This window comes from Grus americana, chromosome Z (assembly GCF_028858705.1).
Source record: "Grus americana isolate bGruAme1 chromosome Z, bGruAme1.mat, whole genome shotgun sequence".
Classification (NCBI taxonomy): Eukaryota; Metazoa; Chordata; class Aves; order Gruiformes; family Gruidae; genus Grus; species Grus americana.
The window spans coordinates 77,275,917-77,296,299 of NC_072891.1; the positions used below are offsets into that span (position 1 = coordinate 77,275,917).

Genomic DNA, 20,383 nt, shown 5'->3' on the forward strand with positions numbered 1-20,383 from the left:
CGACAGGTACACGTTGGTTTGTGTCTGTGTTGTACACAGCCTTCCTGTATTATCCAATGGCTCTTACATTCTCCTCTGCAGCATGTGTTACAGATGGTAGCCAAGACAGATGGCTGATCTGCTGCCACAAAGCAAGTCCTACATGTTTTTGAAGGAAGGAAAAATCTATGGTACCAAAGTGATCGCAGCTATCTATGTTGGCGTTTTCTTCCTGCTCTGATCAGCTACCCTCACAGACTGTTGTCAGGAAGCAGGAAACAGAGGACACGCTCAGCTTTCACCTTGTGAAGATACACGGTCACATTGTTCCCACAGTGGGAGAGCTAACAGGACAGCTTGCAGCCTCGGTCATTCCTAGAGGAGCAGAGTATGGTACTGCTTAGAGGATGATCCGAGCCCACCTCAGCCCACAAGGACCAGCTGCCAAGAGGAAGAGACAAGATATATAAAGCAAGTGGTCTGGAAGAGTTAACTTAGCTATACCCCCTGCTCCCTCTGCTTGCACATTTATTCCAGAGGGACACTCTTCTCTTTGGCATAATTTTGTAGTTTTCTGTTACCCTTCAAAAAAACCACAAGCTGTCCTTGCTTCTGGCTGAGTCTGTGAGGGAGGGATCCACTGAAAGCAGGCAAAGCCTGGAGAACAGGTGAGGCTCCTCTTGAACCCAATGAAATACTACTTTGCAACAAGAAAATACCTTCAGGGAAACTACTGTTTCATATTTGCTAGCTGGGGCTTCCTTTGGTTCCTGTTTTATCACAACACACATGAAGAGGCAGACTGCATCTTGCAGGAGTCATAAAAGCTCCTGCACACTTTGGGTGCTAATTCCTGTAGATACCACTTTTTTTTGGAAACTTACCAACAACCATGGTGAAACTCTGCATAGGTACAAAATATTTGCCATTCTGGATCTTTTTTTACTTTGTGGTAGACAATTTCAAATGGTCCAGGAGGAATGAGGAGGAAATTCTTAGCATAGAGCATCCTATCTGGGATTTCTTTTTTTTGTGGTTTTGTTTTGTTGGAGTTTGTTTGTTTTGTTTTGACAATGAGATTTAACATAAACTTGGATTATATTGCTAATAGAAGTGAAAATTTCTGAACTAGATCTTTGAGTTAAAAAAACCCCCCTCTTACTAACTCATAATAATCCCCTCAAAAAGGTACTCCCCAAAACAGCTCCATGTCAGCTCATATACTACATATTGACCTTCAGTTGTGTCCCAGTGCTTTAATATTAGGATCATCCTACATATTCCTCATCTGTACTCACAGTACAGTTGGACATGGCCTTGTCAGCAGCTGGAGGAGATAGTCACGACCTCAGTATTTTGCATCTTCTCAGTTCAAAGACGTGTACTGAGAATGAGTGTCTGGAGCATAGATTCATCTGCAGATGGATCAGCATGATATTCTTCATGGGTCCTAAGGGTCCTGGAGAGGCACTACAAAGGTCTTTCTAGCTTCTTGGGAACCGACCACATTATTTGCTCACTCAGACACCTAAATTTATAGCTCAGTATTTAGACTAATCACACATAATGTGACACTGAGTTAATGAACTAGGAATTATTACATCTTCATTCACCCATGTGAGGTTTTCTTTCTGTAAGAATCATCACGCAGCGAGTATTGTTCATCAGTGAAGTAATCTAATTTTAACCGTTGTTCCTGTATATTAGGAATTGTATTTAACTGCAGAGCATGACTGCATACAATGGAGAAGATTGACCACAGAGAGGTGAAAGGGAGTCTGCAGTGCAGGGCTATCAATATCAATGTGGTGAAAGGGGTCAATAACATAGAAATTGTATGATGTCTGTTTTAAGTCCATGATGTTCTTTCCCCTTGTGCACACGTAAGAAGAGGTGGAGCTCTGCCAAAGGAAAACTGTTTCACCACAATAGTGACGTTTGTGCTTGCGCTATAGCAATACCAAAGAAAGAGGTAATGGCTCTAGCAATAAATCAGAGACATACAATGAAGAGAAGAACCACCAGTCTGTAAACCTTTGCAACAAAGCTATAGTAACAACCTGTTAAACCCATAGCTATACAATAATAAAAAGGCACTTACCACCATCCTGGTGTGAGAAACTCTGTGAAGAAAAAAAATAAGATGTTTGGGGTTAAACCTTTTATATTTTGGGTTTAATTTGCATGAAGTCTTGATTTTTATGCTAGGCTTGCTTTTATGGTTCTTTGTAATTTTTAAAGGGGTACCTGGGGATGTGTCTCCTCAGGTTTAGGTGCCATTAGAGGCTGAGGGACATGGTGTAACTGAAAGGAGAACACTGCTGTTTGCTGCAGGCTGTTATGTTCAGAAATGGCATTTGTGGCAAATGCCACTATCCCTGAGTACCACTGGGAGCAGGGAAGTTTGAGATGCCTTCTGGGATCCTGCTGACATCTTTTGTGGGGCAGAAATTTCACATGGTTTCCTTGCAGATAAGATCGGGAGAAATATCTGAAATGCCTGTGCAAAAAAAGCTGGAGTGGGAAGGGGAAATCCAAATAACCCAACCAAAACAGATCTGACGCCTCCATATCTCTTCTGGTCTTGTTCATTCTGGTTTGAGCTAAGTGCTCTGCAACTGCCCTCAATCTTCCCATAAGTGCATGAATTATAACTTCTGCTTTCAAACAGCGATAAGAGTCTACCTTGGTTTCAATTTATGCCCAAGTGTCTTTTTTTTTTTTTTTTTTTAAATACCTTTTGCAAGTTGTCGAAGGATTTCTCAGTCTCCTTTAGCTTCTCCAAGATTATTTGTTCTTTGGCAGATATTTGGGATTCCTCACTTTCTAATTTCTGTATTTCTTCTTCCAGCCTGTGGAAGACATACAGAGATGCACATACACACAAAAATAAAACATGTAAAAATCGTTTCAATGAGCCATAGTCTCCTAGGTATTAATTAGCATTTCAAATGTCATCAGGGACAACTTTCACTCTTGTTATTCACAACTGCTTTCCTAGTGCAAGAAGGGTACATGAATTATTTGTGGAACAGACAGATCTATTTAAAAGAAAAACAGTAATTCTCTTCTTATCCACTTCTGAAAAAGCATATACAGATTAACTAAAAATATATCTTGGTATCCCTTCACCCCAATTCCCATAACATCTCTCAGACATGCACCTTCATTTTAGAAATCACAGTTCGGGATACAACCATAAATATGCAGTAATAATTAGAGGAGTAGATGTCTTCTAATGCTTCCATACTCCAGACAATGAAACTGGAAATAGTTGTTGGAAGCTGGCAGTCAACCAGTCATGCTAGGAGTTTCTCTTGAACCAGTACTTAGCCCACTCCCGACAATAACACTTCAGGAACCCAAAAGCATTGGACATCCATCCATGCTTTCTACTGTTACTGCATGATACTGGGGACCCCAGAGGCTTCAGGTAACAAAATACACAAGCTGCCCAGAAAATAAGCTTATTTTGCTAGGCAGGAAGCATTCGGCACTCTTGTTTCTCTTGTTGAGACCTAATGGCACTCAGTCCTTTAGATGTCTCAGTCCTTATGATGTGTTGATTGTGATTTAGGATACACTTTAATCAGGGTTAGATTCTCCATTACTTTAGCTCAAACCTCCTTTTATTGATATGATTTATGCAGGTGCATGAATATTTCCTCTTTCTCTATTTTTATGTATACCACCATCTCACTTTTGACCAAAAAATTTAAAATATCTGTAATATGAGCTAAGATGAACACTTTTGAACAGTGTTAGTTACCTAACACTCCCTTTGTCTTCAGAGAGAGCTGTAGTTGCTCATATCTTGTTGGACCATATTTCTTTGAAGGTGACAGATCAGTGTCGCCCAGTACTTTCCTTACCCATGGCTGCTTGCTCCTCTTTTTTTTTTGCCAGCACTTCTCAAGGGAAGGATCAGGGTATTTAGGATCAATGTCCCTTACAGGGACACATTTTTGCTCTTTTCCAGCCCTGCTCAGCACAGGAATTCATTAATGCTTGTTTGATCACAAGGCAGAGGGCAAGGAGAAGGTGACAGTGAGCAGGTAGGGAGGAGGGAGGGAGGGATTGCGCCTTTCAGGGGGTTGACAGCGTGAGTTGCTTGTGAAATTCATGTGTCTAAATATAGATGCAGGGGTCTAACTTCAGGCATCCACCTGGGAAATTTTTCCCCACTTTCTAATTGTGCAAGGATGAAAGATGTGTGGCACTTGCTGATAATGCTTTTCATTAGAGGGATGCAAAAGTGTCACAGCCTCAAGTTGTTTCAGATGGAAAAAGGCAGATTTCACTCTCCTGAAGTATGTGAATACTTAATAGTCTCAAATTTGTGGTGATTTGCTGAACTGCTGTTTTTCTCTCTTAAAGGCAACCCTATCATCTCCAAGTTGAAATTACTAAATTGCTGTGATTTTAAAGTGAACTATTGCAAAGTACTGTTCCAATCCACTTAATGGTTTTTTTTTTCCAAATTAACAGAAAAACTTTAAAAATGCAAATTATTTTGAAACAAAATATTTTGTCCTGCTGAAATGGAACAATTTGATACAGGATGAATATTCTCTCTCACGTTGTGACTCAGGGAGAAAGCTTTCAAAAAATACTGTTTCATCTTGACTTTTCTTCCCATTTTAAAATGTCTAGAGAAGTGAAAAAATAATTTGTCATTGAGGTCAGCCATTGCCATGCTCCTACTTAATGAATTTAGAAGTCAACAGGAAAGTGGCTTCTTTTCCTTCCCTGTCCCTGGGAATGATTAGTAGATCTATATACATTTATACCTTGCTGATAAAGACATTTGAAATATTCTGCTGTGCTGTCTGGTAAAATTACATTGTGGAGCTGGGTGAGTCGGAGTTTACTGGTATGTTTCTTTTCTTCCCAAGCAAATCACTAAGCAGCATTTGCAGGAGACATATTCTGTAGCCTGGTACATTTTGCTTGTTGCATGATCCAGGACGCGACTGGAAAATGGGAATGCATGGAAGTCAGCAACAACAAAATGCAGGGGAAGAAAGAAGTCCTTTTTCTTTCAAATGAATTGCATATTAGTTAATAATTTATGATAATGAAAAGACTGTGAGCATACGTGGTATAAAGCTGCTCATTTGATGTAAGTTTATAAGCAAGTAGGCTGCTTGTAATTTGGAGTGATGATTAAGTGCAGCATTTTTTGTGCACCAGCTCAAAACCGTAGGAGGTTTGTCATGAATTGTTTGGTCTTCCAGAGAAAGTGTGTTTCTAATGCATGCACATGTGCACTTGCATATGCATATCCAGCATTGATTTGATTTACATTTTCTTACTTTCTGGCTACTTGCTTCTTTTGTTTTCACCTGTTTATGTCTCTTTTATCCTCCCCTCCTGAGTCACTTCCCCAGTTTCTGTTTCAGTCCTGCCAGCCTACCCTCACCAGTAAAACGAGTTGGGCAGATGCAACATTAGGTTACCTTATTTCAACAAGACATCTTGGTAGGTGTTTTTTACTGAATTCCTTCTTCGGTTCCTTTTAGAAGCAGTATTAACAGCTTAGTAAAGAGAAAAGGGATGGAGACAGAGCTGCCAGGATTTAGAAACATGGGTGAAGCTTGCAGGGACACAGATTTCCTATGTGACACTGAGTAAGAATGCATACAAACCCATCCCATAGGGCCAAATTTCCCTTTTCCCACTGAAATCAGTGGAGGCAGACTCAGAGTCTCCCAGGCCCTTTGTAGAACGGGTCTGAATTCCTAATCATGGTAGGAAAAATACAGATCATTCAGCCAAAATGTACCTGTTACATAGCACAGGGGTCATAAACCCAGCATTAACATCCACAGGAGGTTGCTTTATACCTTTTCGCTCAATTTTATACCACTCTTGTCTATACTCTCCAAGCTTAAAGGCTGAGGTAATGCTGCTGAGGTATGAGGTAACAGAAATACTCAAGGGCACAGTTTCCATGTGAGCTGTTGTATACATTCATTAGCAAACCATCTGGGCACCACAAACCTCACTGGAAAATTTGGACCTAGAGCCTTCACCACTTCTTTTGGGCTGCCTCTTTATGTAGGGGTCAGCAATGCAAAAATTAAATTTATATTGCAAACTGAAGGTTGTTTTGCACCCTTTATTTTTTTAGTCAGCTTCATATCAGAATTGCTGAGTGATAAGGAGAACTGACTACTTTTTGGTAACAAGATACAACAGAGGCATTCAAATTTGGTCTGCAAAACAAAATGCACTAATATCACATCTGTTTTGACCAACATGCTATATAATGGCTTAAACAGTAATAAATCCATTCAGAGTGCACATGTGCGCGTACATACATATACAAAGTGCTCACATTCTTCCTGTGTAAACCTGTTAAATATTGAATAATGTCCTTTTCTTCTAGCCCAGTTTAAAAAGGATGTGCCTTAATTGTCATTTGACACCTGGCAAGGAAACCTTATAATTCCCTTGTTCCTGGCTTCTTAGCAGATTTCAGGCTGCCACAACAACAAAGCCAGTTAAATAAACAACTACAATATCCGGAGTGCTGTAGGGAAAAAAATAAGAAAACAGAGATCCAGATAAGGTAGAAGTGGAGTAAACCAGACTGTTATTATTGCTGCTTATTGGCCCAAGCAGTTATCTGATCACTGGGATTTGATAAACTGTTTATGTAAGGAGAAAAACTGGCTCAAGGAGTCCAGAGTTACTTTGGCATGGGCGTGTTTTTTTCAGTGGATGTACACAGAGCCCTGTTTCCCTGCATATCACAGAAATAAACAGTGAAGCTTTCGCTGCTCAGAAAGCCAAGCCTGCCTTGCTGTTAGTCTGTCTGTCCCACAGCTTTCTTTAACAGATGGCTACCATAAGCACCTGAGGGTGTAACAGGATTTTTGGGGGGGGTCAGAAGACCTGCCCATGTAAGCCAGGTGACCCTCCTGCTCATGTTAACAATGCTGTCCCACTATGAAGGGGAAGAAACCAGGAACAGCAGAAAGGATGCTGTCTCTTGGACAGACTTTTGCTGTCATTTGGGAACACCCCAATTCCTTGGTTAGTAAGATGACAGGCTCATAGGGTAATTCAGGCTGGAGGTGTCCTTGGGATGTCTCTAGCCCAACCTCCCGCTCAAAGCAGGGTCAGCCATGAGATCAGACCAGGATGCTCATGGCTTCTTCCATTTGGGCTTGAAATTCCTGATGATGGAGGAAACCCCCATAATTTTAAGGCTACTCACAGGCTTTCTCTTTTATAATCTGTAGCTATCAGACACCATGCCCTGCAAAATTCAGACCAAAACCATTCAGTACTGCAGGGGAAGAGGATGCAGCAGACTGCTAAAAGAAGTCTGGTCTGTGTGTTTGGTGGGATTTTGACCCAACCAGGTAGCCACGAGTGTAGGCAAGGTGGACAGTGCAGTTTCTGAGAAGGCTACAGCTCAATATATCCTCACTAGATAAAGAGGAGGGGTGCGAGGGGTCCCCCCGGCTCCTCACATACCCCCAGTACCCCTGTGCCAGGCACGAGTGCTCAGGAACTGGGTCTGGGTCTGCTCAGAGAGGACAAGAGGCGAAGCAGCAAATGAACATTCCTGCAGAGATGCTGGATCAGGGAGCAAAGGAGCTGTCAGGCAGCTCAGACGACTTTAATTTAGGTGACAAAAAGAGGAGTTTAGAAGGGGATCTAAGAGGTGAAGAAGCAGAAGGACAGGTTTGGGGCTGTGGTATGCATACATGTGCATTTATGTTTAGCACTCAGTACCCAGCAAACATCATGTTTGGATATAAGGCTCTGTTTTGTGCTCCAGCACAAGGTGATGAATGCACTTTCCCTAGGAGAAGGATTTCCTCTGTTTCCCATGCTACGATGTTGAAACCCACAGATTCAGCCTGTCATTGTCCTCTCTGCTGAAAGGCAGAGGCTGTTCTGGCACAAAGTGCCTTTACCTTGACCCCAGGAGGGACCCTGAGCAGCATCCTGCAGGGCACTCACGCAGCTGGTGCAGTCACACCACTTTGCAACAGGAGCACACAAATCCCAGGTAAGCAGAACTACACCCGAAGAAAACAGCCTCCTCTATCTGCCTAATTAACTCTGGCAGACACATGATTTCTGGAGGTACCTACATTTGGCTCAGCAGCGTTTTGTTTTTTGGGGTGGGATGGTAACAGCATTATGAACAGGGAGAACAGCTGCAGGTTTATGGCCCCGTTTCTTTAGCCTGTACTAGCTCTGCATGCTGGATTGCATCTGAGAAATACTCATGTCATTTCTGCAGCGAACATAGAAATGTAATAGAAGTTATGTCTGCAGCATACAGTCAGTGGAAAAAAGAACATTCATCAGCACTAATACGGAAAATATACAAGTATTCAGAACTTAAGAGGAAAACAGGAAAGACCTAATCACAATAAACACTCGAAGGGAAAAGGTGACTGATGCATACATGGAGTTATGAACAGCTCAGCTGTAAACTGATTATTTTGCCGTTGTTCTACTGACGCACTAAATCAATCTGATGTAAAAGGCACAAAGAAGACATGGGCCTGTATATCAGTAATTAGTGGCAGGTCTCTCAGAGCTGACATCCTGAGGTGTTACAGCTGGTATTAAAATGGCAGATGCACGAGCAGAGACCTGCAACAAACCTCTCCGACGCTTACTAAGCAGAAAGTTAAACACGAAGTTTGGGGATAACTGTGCTTGCCTGTAGGGATGAAACTGATCTCTGCACAAACTCTGTGCCCATCTCAAGGATCTTGCCCTCATGAAGCTTTTGACCACACAGCAAAAACAGAAATTGAAACTTAATGTGCAGTGTCCACCCTTCTCTGAGCACAGAGTCATATGCCTTTTCCTGCAGTGCAAAAGAGCGCTGGCAAAAATGCTCCAGCCCATGGGTCTCTCCTTTCCACTTCTTGGTCACTGTAAAGGTTTTTTGGGGCAGCAGGGTACCTGTTAGCTCACCCAGGTTCAGAATAACTTTGGAAAATGAACTTGCAAGGGAAGGAATGAGTTGGTTTGAATTAGGGTGGGGAAAGCGTTCCCCCTGCAAGATGTGTTAAGTCTTGCATTTAGGCTCTTTAAACCAGCACAGTTGGAGAAGATACGAGGAAATGTACCCTCAGTCCCAGTCTAACACCTCAGCCCTTGACATGCTTCCTATACCAGTATTAACTGCCAAGTACTAGCAACCTGGCTATAAACCAACATGCCTAAGAAACTGCAGCATTTACCTACATGCCACAGCCATGAAAGGTGCCCTTCATCTGGTGCAGGGGAGGGGGAAATCACTGACTAATACTTGGTTATGTTTCACATTGGCTTAGTTTTCTTAGCAAACATTGGCAGTTGTGTCAAAGCTGGTTGGACCATTTGCATATCGACACACAACCAGTGCTGATGGCAAAAACCTGCTTCATTTCAGGTCTGTTGCAGGATCTGAAATGAGATTTCAGAGCTGAGTAATTCAATGCCTTTTAGTTTAGTCTTTCTGCAGAGCTCATTCTTTTTGAACGGCTTGCCCTCAAAGAGGAAAGCTGGCAGTGCACATCTTATGATTTCCAAAAGGCTGTTGTTTACAGAGTGCAGCTGATAATCAAGAGCAGCAAACTTAATTAGCATCTTTGAAAAGGCAAGCCCTCCGTGACTTGAAAGACTGGGAATGCATTATCACCAATCAATGCCTGGAAATGAGATTCAGGCATGATGCTGAATGAATTGCTCTGGTAATCTATATGAATCTTCCTGAATACACAGGAAGGGAAACCATTCCCTTCGCCAAGCAAAAGTTGCATCCCAGTATCAGCTGATGAACTTGGGAAGAGAGGAAAAACTGTCTATAATTCCCTTTGCTGTTTGAAGTAAATGTATATACACACATGCATAGAAAGGGAACTATATATTGATATTTTGCATCTGCCTGGTCTAGACCCACGATAACCCCTGCTAGGTTAGATAAATCAAGGCCAGCAACTCAAGCACTGGCCACAGGATTTCTTGAGCTGAACATGATGAGGTGTAAAACCCAACAAAAATTACTCTGAGTGAGTTAGTAAAACATTGCCTGTTCCAGGTGTAGAAGGCTTAATGTCAAGGTAACACAAAGGCTTTGACCTGGAATTGCAGAAGTTCTACGATTGAGTCCCTTTCCTTGCCAAAGCAACACTATGTTTGTGTATGAATTTTTGTAGGTGGTTTGCCTGATGCAGCGTTAAATCTCCCAAGCACAGGGACCTCCAGCACTCTCTGGGGTGAGCTGGAGTACAGTGCTGTCTTCCTTCAGCTGGAATAATTTTCTCCATGACCTGCTTTTATTCTCTTTTAGAAGCATGTTATCTCTTTCCAGTATCATTTCCACCTATCACCTGAACACACAACTTCTTGCCCCCATAGCATTTACAGACCACACTTGCTTGTGGACTTTTACAAGTGTGAGCCTTCCAGGGCCAAGTTCTTTCAGTCTTCTTCAAACAGGAGATGTCTCCTCGGTAAGACTGCAACCTTAAAAACTTCCCACTGTTTTGGGAGAGGGCAGATCACTGACTGGAAATCAGTCAATCACTATGCCTTGGATGCTTGCCCTTATGGAGCACATGGCCTGACCCTCCTTTGAGAACTGGAGGGAAAAAAAGAAAAAAAAAAAAAAAAAAGCAAGCACTGGTCTGAACCCAGTCCCCTGGCCAGTGACCAAAGAGGTGAAAGAGCGAAGAGTCCACTTATCTTCTCCCTGTCTGCTTACACCAGAGTGTTTGGATCTGAAAGCTCCTGTTTGTGCTCCTGACTAGGACCTGGCAGATCTTACCCAGTCCCTTTATTTCCCTGACCAGGCAAGTAAAGACCCTGATAGCTTAACCTGCTCTGCCAGAGTCTGGCTTTTGAATCGTCCAGCTCTTGGAGCACTTGTGTTTCAAACAAATGGCACAAATGTCCTGATTTCTTTGCCCAGGCTTGTGAGATGAAAATGGATATTTAGACTTCTCCTGGTGAAGCTGGGTTTTGTCTCTCCTCTTCACCATTGCTATCGCTTTCTTCTTCCCTCCCAACCCAGAGAGAGAGTGAGCTTCCTGCCTCTGGAGCCTCTTGGTCCAGTGTCCAAAACATTAAAATAAACAAAGTGAGAGCCACAACTGATATAAAATGCTTGGGCTGCACAAAACCAGACAGACAGCTCTGGGGAGTCGCACCAGACAACGCATGGGACATACACTGCAAGTATAGGGACTCATCATCTGTGGTTCACTGGTCGGTACCTGCTGAGATGGCAGCAGAAAGGCAGGAAGATAAAATAGCCATATGAGACAGGACACTTGCGCTGTACTTTGTAATTGGAAGGTGAAGGTGCAAAGACTCAGGGAAGACACTGAACCCTGCAGCAACTTGCTGGCTCTCCCACAGCTTTAAATAACCTTGGCAGCACAAGCTCCAGGAGAGTTGCCCCTAGGATGCCTGAGGACACACAGTCTAGCAGACACACAAGAGTACGATGGACAAACGTGCCCATGTGGCTTGCTGTCATGAAATCCTCCCCCCTCCCAAGCTTTGCTTTGCTCCTACCATTGAGGTGTGTTTCAGAGGACTGGTGGGCACTTTGAGCACTGGGAATAGGCTCCAGAGAGGCCACAATGATTGTGGTGGGACCTGGGGTTGGAGGGCATGTGTTACAAGATATGGTCCAGCTGAAGGAGGGTCACACGTGCAGTCCCCCCCGCAGCACAAAGTCTCCATACGCAGCAGCACGCACCTAGAGACTAGAAAAGCAACACAGGTGCGGCCAGCCCTGTGAAAAACAGCTTGCTGGCACATTGCAGCTATGCACATGAAAACTCATTTAGGTTTAGCAACGGATGCCAGCAGTTCAGCTGTACGGTGGACTGTGTTATTTATATCTTGGGAGATGTCCAAGAAATGGAGGGAGAGCAACTGGGGGATGACTGTTGAGTGCTCGTTCCTCCATAGTGCAGCAGCGCTGGATACTGCAGCGCAGCCAGGGTTAGCGCAGATGTACGATTAAAACGAATGCAGCACCCATGCTGCAAGCTGCCGAGGAAGGAGGATGTTTTGTGCAATTCATATACCTACCAGTGTACTGGAGATACACATTCAGTTACCTAGCAGCATTTACAGGGAAGACAGGAAGCCTGGAAAAGGGTGTGAGTTTTACCTCCACCTTCTTTTTTAATGAAGGGAAGTAAAAAAAATATAAATTACTAAAAGTGTTTGCCCTGAAGAGATTTCACCCGCCCCTGTACAGACTGGGAATACACTTTTTGTCCCTGATTTACAATGTCAGCTGAGAGATGAGCTGCTAAGGATCACGGGGAGCTCAGGGCAGAGCATGACACCAAATTTAAACCCCTCGGGTTGCAGCAGAATGGCCAGAAGGATACCCTAGCAGCCAGCTGCTGCAAGGTGGGCTCTGTAACCTCTGGGTTAAGTGGCTGTCCACAGCAGAAATTTCAGACAGGCACCACCTGTTCATTTTCTATCCTTGTTGAAAATTACAGTTGCTTCTGGAAGGGCCACGGCAGAAATGCAATAAACTTCTGCAAGCTCAGAGTGCAAGCAGCGCTGCACTGAAAATCGAAACACATGGGAGGCTGGGTTTAAAGGCAGCACCGTTAGCTAGGGCTGGAGTGGGCACATTGTCTTCTGCCTGGACCTCAAGTCACTGCAGCTTTTTCCTCAACCATCTCCTCTGGCCTGCTGCCCTGGGACTGCAAGATCTGGGGAGATGCTGTCTGTGCTCCTGTCTCTTCCCAGTGAGCTGACGAGGGTCTTGCACAGTGAGTCTTGCAGAGAGCAGCGCTCCTGTCCCTCTCAGTCACCCATGGGCCACTGCAGTGAAGGGCAGGCTCAGAGGGGTCAGTGCAAGAGGATCGCCTAGCAGAGCTCCAGGACATCAGGACATCAGCTCTGGTACCCAGAGTAGTGTCTGGGGACTTGGCAATGCTTGTCTGTTCCTCACCAGTGGAGCACTCCTGTTCCTGAGGTGCCTACAGGACACGCTTGGGCAACCAGCTTCCAGGGTGAAGCATGGGTGCAGCTTTATAACTTCTATAAATGTTATAGAAAGGTGAAATTCTAAGCATCAGCTGTAGCTGATGGGAACAGCCACACTTCAAAGGAGGGAGTCTATGTGCGCCTACACGGCACAGTGTTATATATAACATATTTTATATATGTATTTAATATATATATAACATAACATATAGTATGTTATATAGCTGTAAGTCCCTAAAAATTATCACTCACCCTCTGGTGCATTTCTGCTTGTCGTAACCACTGGGAAATGATGATACAGGCTGCACAAAGGTAGCCGTTGACGCTGAGGGATGCCTGACTGTGCTACCAGCAATGGACATCTTGTCAGTACTATGCAATTTTCAATCTCTGTATAGGAGAACTTTCACTTAAAAGGGCCTGGGCAAAAGTTTGTGAGTCCACCAGGATGAAAAGAGCTCATGGGCTTTGGAGACAATTGGTAATATTTTTTCCCCTGTATCTTTCCCTGAGCTGTGTCTGCAGGTCTTTTGCTCAGAGAAGAGTGAATGCAGAGAGACGATGAAGCAAGGGCCATGAGCCCGTGCAGTGCGCAGCACTCCCTGGGCTGTGCTGATCTGCAGCTCTCGCTACGCGGGGTGAAGCAGTGACATGGTATGTGCATTGCTCAGCCCCTCCACAGGGACACTCAGAAAAGCCATTGTGACAGTGCCATACAAATACCAGCAAGGATATCTATGTCCAGACTTTCTGAGGAAAAAGAAAGCCTGGCAGAAAGTCTGCCATTTTACAGAGCTAGCAACTGACCTAACAAAAAGTCTTTCTCTAGCCAATCTACATACAGCAGACAAAAGTGTGTGCTGCTGGTTTCTTCCTTCTGAATTTTTTTCAGAATTACATATTTCCTCTCTTGCTCGGTTTGTAGTGACAATTCTTTCCACTTGTCTTGGGCCAAAGATTGGGTATATTTTTTTTTTGCATCTCAAGGTTATAAATATTTTTGATGTAAATATTGTTCTTCCTCTGATCTACCTATTAATTAGATTGCCTGGAATGGTAATACCATGTAGCAGTGGTTACATCAGTATTTGCTTGTTTCTCTGGTGTGCCACATGGCTCTTAGCAAACTCAAGATCTTCGTTAAGATAAATAGTAGAGCTGTGGAAAAAAAAATAATCATGGACAATTCTAATTTTCTGGCTGTGTTGATAAGATTCAGAAGTTCTTTATTGCCATGAAGATGTACACCAAAGTTTCACTCTGGGACTCATTGCAAGTGTTGTATTTCTTCTGAAGAAGTTATTTGAAATGATGCACTGAGCTACACTACAATATCTCTGGTCTTACTGTTCACACAAGGTGTCTAGCTAAACACCAGCACCAAAAAGCACAGTATCACCAGCCTACCGTAATGCCCATTCAAGTCAATGAGAAGATTAAAGGAATGTTTAAGAAAAGTATATACTAGTTGTTAGTACATATGTTAGATATATTACAGCCCAAGCCTAACCATGAATACCTGAGAGCACACATGAAAATTCTCCAATTTGTGGGTTTGCCCTAATACATATATATGTACATATGTGCACATTGAGTGAAAGACAAGCTTTTTTCTGGTACAAGTAGCTGCTTTTTTTTTTTCCCTTTCTTTTTTTTCTTTTTCCTTTTTTCCCCTTATTGGTATTTCTTGTCTTCCTTGAATTCCTGCACAGGTTGTTTCCACACCAGAGTCCAGCTGAGTCTTCTTCCTCTGCTAAGGCAGAGCACTGGCTCCATCCAAAGTCAACGACAGCTTGTTCTCTACTGCTCACAAACAAGGATTTCACTCCTTGCAGATTTCCCATTTAGGGTGTTCTGAATCCCTCCCTGCCTCCATTATGTGTGAATTTTAGCAATTTAAGAGTACATGCAAATGATTCCTTTGTATGACAATCTGATTATCACTGAAAAGGTGCTGCAGTTATTTACTAGAAAACCAGTGTTGACAAAAATAGCAATCCTAGGCTACAGTTGTCTCTTTTATCCCTTCTTTAGCCTCCAGCAAATCACTTTTTCCCTTCATTTCCCCATCTTGATCCAATACATTTTGCCAGTCCTATACAGTCCAGTCATACACCAGACCATGCTTAACCCTGGTAGATCTGTTAGCTGGTATTATTAGAGATACTCACTGTACATGTGAAGTTTCTATGATTTTTGTTTGTCTCGACTCAGATTTGCTGCTAATGACTGGATGGACTTTGTAACAGACTTCTGGTGCAAAGAAGGCATTATCTATTTGCTTTCTGCAGTGGCAGCTTGAACTGTGCTGTTTCAAGGACCATGGTGCTTACAAGCCTGTTTGTTGGTGTAAGAAGTGCTGCCCAGCACCCAGCAGTCTGATCTAAGGTACCTGCTGTGATTGATTGAATATAGTCTGAGAATAATACTAAAAATGAAAATGAGCCCCAGAGAATTCAGGCTGTTACACTGAAAATGTGTAAACCCAAACAAAAGTATTATAATTGGTGTGATGACACCTCCTCTGTATCCTGGCTGTCATGTGGCTGTTAAAGCACAACTACCTTACTACCATGGAAAGCTGCAACTTACAGGGATCCGATCCATCTCTCTCAGACCTTTTTTAACAAATCTTTCCTTGCCTTTTGTTTTGTGCTTTAGTCATGACTGCCTGAACCCGTAAGTGCCCTCAGAGGCCCATGGCAAAGGAGTTAGATGAGTATGTGCAGCTGACAGACAGCGTGCCTCAGGCACTGAGCTTTATTAGGTCCCTTTAAACATTCCCCACATTATGTGCCCCTCACAAATACACAAACGCATTCCCCTGCACTGCTTGCCAAGAGCAATTTGGACAGCAGGGACAGAAAAAGAGCAGCAGGGCAGGAAGGGGAACACCCAGTAGGAGCTGTAACTTGTTTTGTTTGTTTCTTGATGCAAACAGTTTCTTGGATTTGAGCTTTGCAAATCTGTCCTCTGCTGTCATTCACTTACAGGAACTCAGAGTCCATTTTTCCAGGGTGAAGGCTGATACAAGGAAAGGAGCACGTCCCGTGAGAAGGGACAGACTCTCCACTGGGAGCCATAAGGGATGCACTGAGCTGCTGCCGCCGCCCTGAGCATGATGACGGCAGCATCCTGATCCTGCTTCATCCGTCCAATCTACCTTAGAGCTTTTGTGTTGTGCTTGTTTATTTATTTGTGCTTGGCAGCAAGCATCCCTGTGCCCCAGAAAGCATCGGAACAAACGCAGCTTCACGGGGGAGAGGTTTTGCTCTGGTGGGACAACTCCAAGGTTATCCGAAGTGCTCCTGCCGAGGCAAATCAAGCCAATCAGGAAGCCCCCAGAAACGTGGGCTGTGCTCAGTTTGTTGTTTCCACCCTTAGACATTTCCTGCTATTGTTCTTGTCATTTTCTCCGAGTGTCCACCAGGCTGGTGGGTGGTGCTGCTACCTCTGGCAACAGTTTTTGGGGAGGCCTTCGGTCCTGTCGGGCACATGGAGAGCTCTGTGCCAATCCTTTCACAGAGTCCCAGCACAAATTTCTGGCACACAACTGCAGGGAAGGTGGGACTGTGGTGGTAACTGCAGCTCAGTGAGCAAAGCAGAGTGCCTTTTCCCGCTCGCCATGAGCAATCGGGCAAGAATGAAATCATGCCATAAAATGATGAATGAATTTTAGATGAAGAAATTGCTTACCACCTCAAGAGGAGCAGAAGGTCAGTGGGTGGAAGCAGCAAGTCCACAGCATCCTGGGATTCACTGAGAGCTGTAGAAAGCTCAGGAAATACTGTACTCTAGAAACTGACTGCTCTAGTTTTATCTCTGCCATCCAGAGCCTGCTTTTCTCTTGCCAGGAGTACAGGAGGTCACCTACAATGGGCTAACTCCATCACACCATTAGAGGACCAGAGGAGCTGTAACTATCCAGGCTTCCCAGGGACAATGCTTGTATCTCATTTTTTAATTCTCTGAGTTTCATGATTATGTTTTATCTCTCATCAGATGCATCTCACGAGTTTCTGCCTGCAGTGGGAAGGATTGAGAAGAGCTGGGTGCTGCATTCACATTCTCCAGTCTCAGCTGGAAATCACAGCAAACCAGTTCCTAGACCTGCATCACCTGCTCAAGTCATCTTGAGTACATCTTTGGTTTTCATCTACAGTGTAAGACAACTTCCCGTGCTGTGAAGAAATCGAATTTGTGCTCGGACAGCATCTGTAAGTCTGCAGAGAGATCCCTGGAAGCGTAGTGTCATTTCTGAGCTGTACTGGTGAATAGAGCCAGCTAGACAGCTGTGTGAATGAAGAAATGAGCAGGAAAAATTGCTCTGAGATTGCTCGGGGCTTACTTTTCCAGCCCTTTGCTCCACATTACCTAACATCAGCCACACCTGAGTCATTGCTGTCTGATCCTTCACAGTGCTGGAGTGTGAATAAAAGAAAGGAGGGTGAGTTTAATAACATGACAATGCCCTCCTCTTTATTTTCCACGACAGATCATAAGTCGCCCTTATGGAAAGCTGGAACCAGGCATGATTTTAATTGTGAGAAGCTGAAGTTTGTCTTGACATTGTGCTGCATGTTTGTGGTAGAAGTCAGCTGACGGCTTCCTGCCTGCGTGGGTTTCAGACGGGTGAAATTCTTGACCCCTGGACTTCCCAAGAGCTGCAGAGCTTCCAAGTCAGGATAAAGCGCACATTTTTTTGATTCAGTTCAGGGGAGCAAAAATCAGCCAGTAGAGCACCTGCAGCCCAGGATGGGTTAGGAAAGGGATTATTTTCCTTTTTAAGAGAACCTTTAAAAGCACGCCAGGGTCTACATTTTAATGGTTGGCCAGCATCTGGCCATAGGGCATAGCAGAGAGGTGGCACAGGACTGCGTTTCTGAGGGTAAATATCATGGAGGAGTACCTCAATGCCATCTAGCAGTGCGGTAACCCCATACTTTCTAATAAATTACTTTGCACTCAGTTCATTATTCTTTCTGCAGCAAGCTAAGGAAAGCCAAGTGTAGCCTGATGGGTTCCTGGCTAGGATCCCAGGGAGGGGCTGGCTCATCGTGAGGAGCTGGTTTGCCTTCTGTGGTTTCAGTGGATCCCATGACTCTGCAAAACAACCTCCCAGGGGTCCCCTTGCCTGTGTGAACAGTCCCTACACCTGGAACAGTGGTACTGAGGGATGGGGTAGCAAGGGGAGCTGGGCCATGTCACATCTCTGGAAATTCCTGCTATGCAACTAGGGAAAAAAGCTAGAGTTCCGCAGGACTTTCCTAAACTCTATATGGTTTATTTTGCCTGGTTTCGAGCCTCACAGTGATCTTAACGCTTAAGGATCCTGGCCTGGAGAAAATCTCAACTGAGTCTTGGCAAACCTGTGAACATTCTTGGGTTTACCTGTATGATTGATCCCCTTGTCTCCTTTCTGTGCCCGTTAAGTTTTTAATGTTGGTATTTGAACAAGGCATTCAAGTAAAATAATTTCTTGCAAGAACAGGTAATAATAAACATGAGACCATTGTGAAAATCTGGCCAGGTTTATAGCACTGACAGAACATTTTCTTTTGCTTTGTCCAAAATTTCACAACAACATGAGACCAAGGGCAAGGCTTCACAGATGCTCATATTATTGAGAAAGCAACGTCCCGTGTCCCAGTTTACTTCATGCAGGTAAATGTCTACACCCTCAGGGCATGGGTAGTTAAAAAATTACTGACCAGTTACAAAAGATGCAAGTAAGCACCTTCAGGGATTTACAAAAAAGCTTACAAGTGATTGAAAATAGGATGTAGGTACTTGTGAATGTTCTTCTCCTGTGATTTCCGTGCCAATTGGTTATGAACAGTTTTCCAGCTTTATTTTTTAAAGGGGCTTCATCTATGGATGTTTATGGTAGAAGTGATTGGGCAGTAGATGATAGAGCAGTACTCAAAACCTTGAATTTAAACAAGACAGATAAACAGGCATTAAACTGTAGGTGTGTATGTAGTTCCAGTGGTTTGAATGGATGAACTGATAATGGATGTAAGCACATGTTGAAGTGTCTCTCTGACTCAAGACTTAGAAAGTAACCACATTAATCTGCCAAAGACAGCTCAAAAGTAGGGAAGTTGTGCCAGTGCTTTGGAATGGGCAGACTAAAAAGGAAATTAAACTAAAAAGGCCTTATTTGAAATAAGGCATAGAAACTGAAAGCAGCAACAATATTGTGGGAGCTGGAATGACATCGTCTGCATTACCACTACTACTAGACGAGGGCAGTTGGAAGAGCAGGCTGCTGAGATGACTGGCCAAAGGGCTGGCAGGTTAGTCACTAAGCACCACCAACGGTCTAAATGCTTTCTCCCTCATTTGTAATTGGCCTCATTTGTGGCTGAGCTCCCTGGGTCTGCCTGTGGTTCTCAGCTCTGATGTTGGTGTACACCCTGCAGCCAGCATGCATGCTCCTGTCAGCGTGACAGTCCCTGCAGGAGCTGTGGGTTTGCTGGTCATGCCCTATTCTAACAACATTTGCCTCATTAGCAGCGTGAAACACCCACGGCACCATTTCTGTTAGCTCTCCTTTTTTCATTTTTTTGCCTTCTCATAGTCATCTCAGCTGTTGTGATCAGTCACAAAGAGGCATTTTGTGATGTTGGTAAAGAACTGCTGATATTTGCCACCTTATGCTATGTTAATGCTGGTTAAGTAGGAACAGTCTAAAGATGCAGCTTTGTGCCCAGACCAGCGATCTTGTCCCCGGCGATCCACACCCAAACTGAATGCTCTTGTGGCCTTTTGGCTATAGGGCTGCTCTCATTTCTGCTCACTGCCCCACTGCATGCCTCCTGCTATGTGTTTGGGTCTTGTAGGATTAAGGCTAGAAAGTCCTATTGCAGAAAGTCCTGCATTTCCTTGTTCCTGCCTTCTTTACTGGCATGTCCCTTTGGGAAGTACCAAAGTCTCGAGGCCAAGAAGTCCTTGAAAAGCTGCATATCTGTGAAACAAGGGACCCTGGAAACGACCTTGTGCTGAGCTCTGAAAACTCTACGTAGATTGATTTGTAGAAGGACACAGACCACAGTTTAGATGTGGAAAGGTAAGTTGCCTGGTTCGAGCTAATTTTAGACGTCTTGAAGTTTGAACCTAAAGATGACAAGAACATCTACTTGCCTGGGAAAGGCTGGTCATGCAACAACCGCCAATGCGAAGGCTCAGCCCAGGAGGTGGTTGCTGTCCCACACAGAGCTCGGTGGGCACGCTGGTGTCGCAGAGGATGGCTCCTGCCTGGCCCTGTGGCACAGCTCTCACCATCACGTTTTCACAGCAGTTTTTCTGCCTATGCTGGCTCAGGTGGGTGCCATTGAGAGAGAAAGTAGAAACCATTTCTGAACATACCACGCAAACTGCCTCACCACTGCTTTCCTGGTGTTACGGTCAG

The 20,383-nt window shown here is 44.0% G+C and overlaps 1 protein-coding gene across 4 annotated transcripts in view; it reads right to left on the bottom strand.

The window, feature by feature from the left end:
- PALM2AKAP2 (PALM2 and AKAP2 fusion) overlaps window positions 1-20,383 on the bottom strand; it is a 269,198-nt gene that overhangs the window by 154,631 nt on the left and 94,184 nt on the right. For all 4 annotated transcript variants that reach the window (XM_054809517.1, XM_054809516.1, XM_054809515.1 and 1 more), the window contains exons 4-5: window positions 2,717-2,831; window positions 2,081-2,102 (exon numbers count right to left, since the gene is read on the bottom strand). In XM_054809517.1, the coding sequence (XP_054665492.1) occupies window positions 2,081-2,102; window positions 2,717-2,831 (137 nt within the window). The remainder of the gene's footprint in view (window positions 1-2,080; window positions 2,103-2,716; window positions 2,832-20,383) is intronic.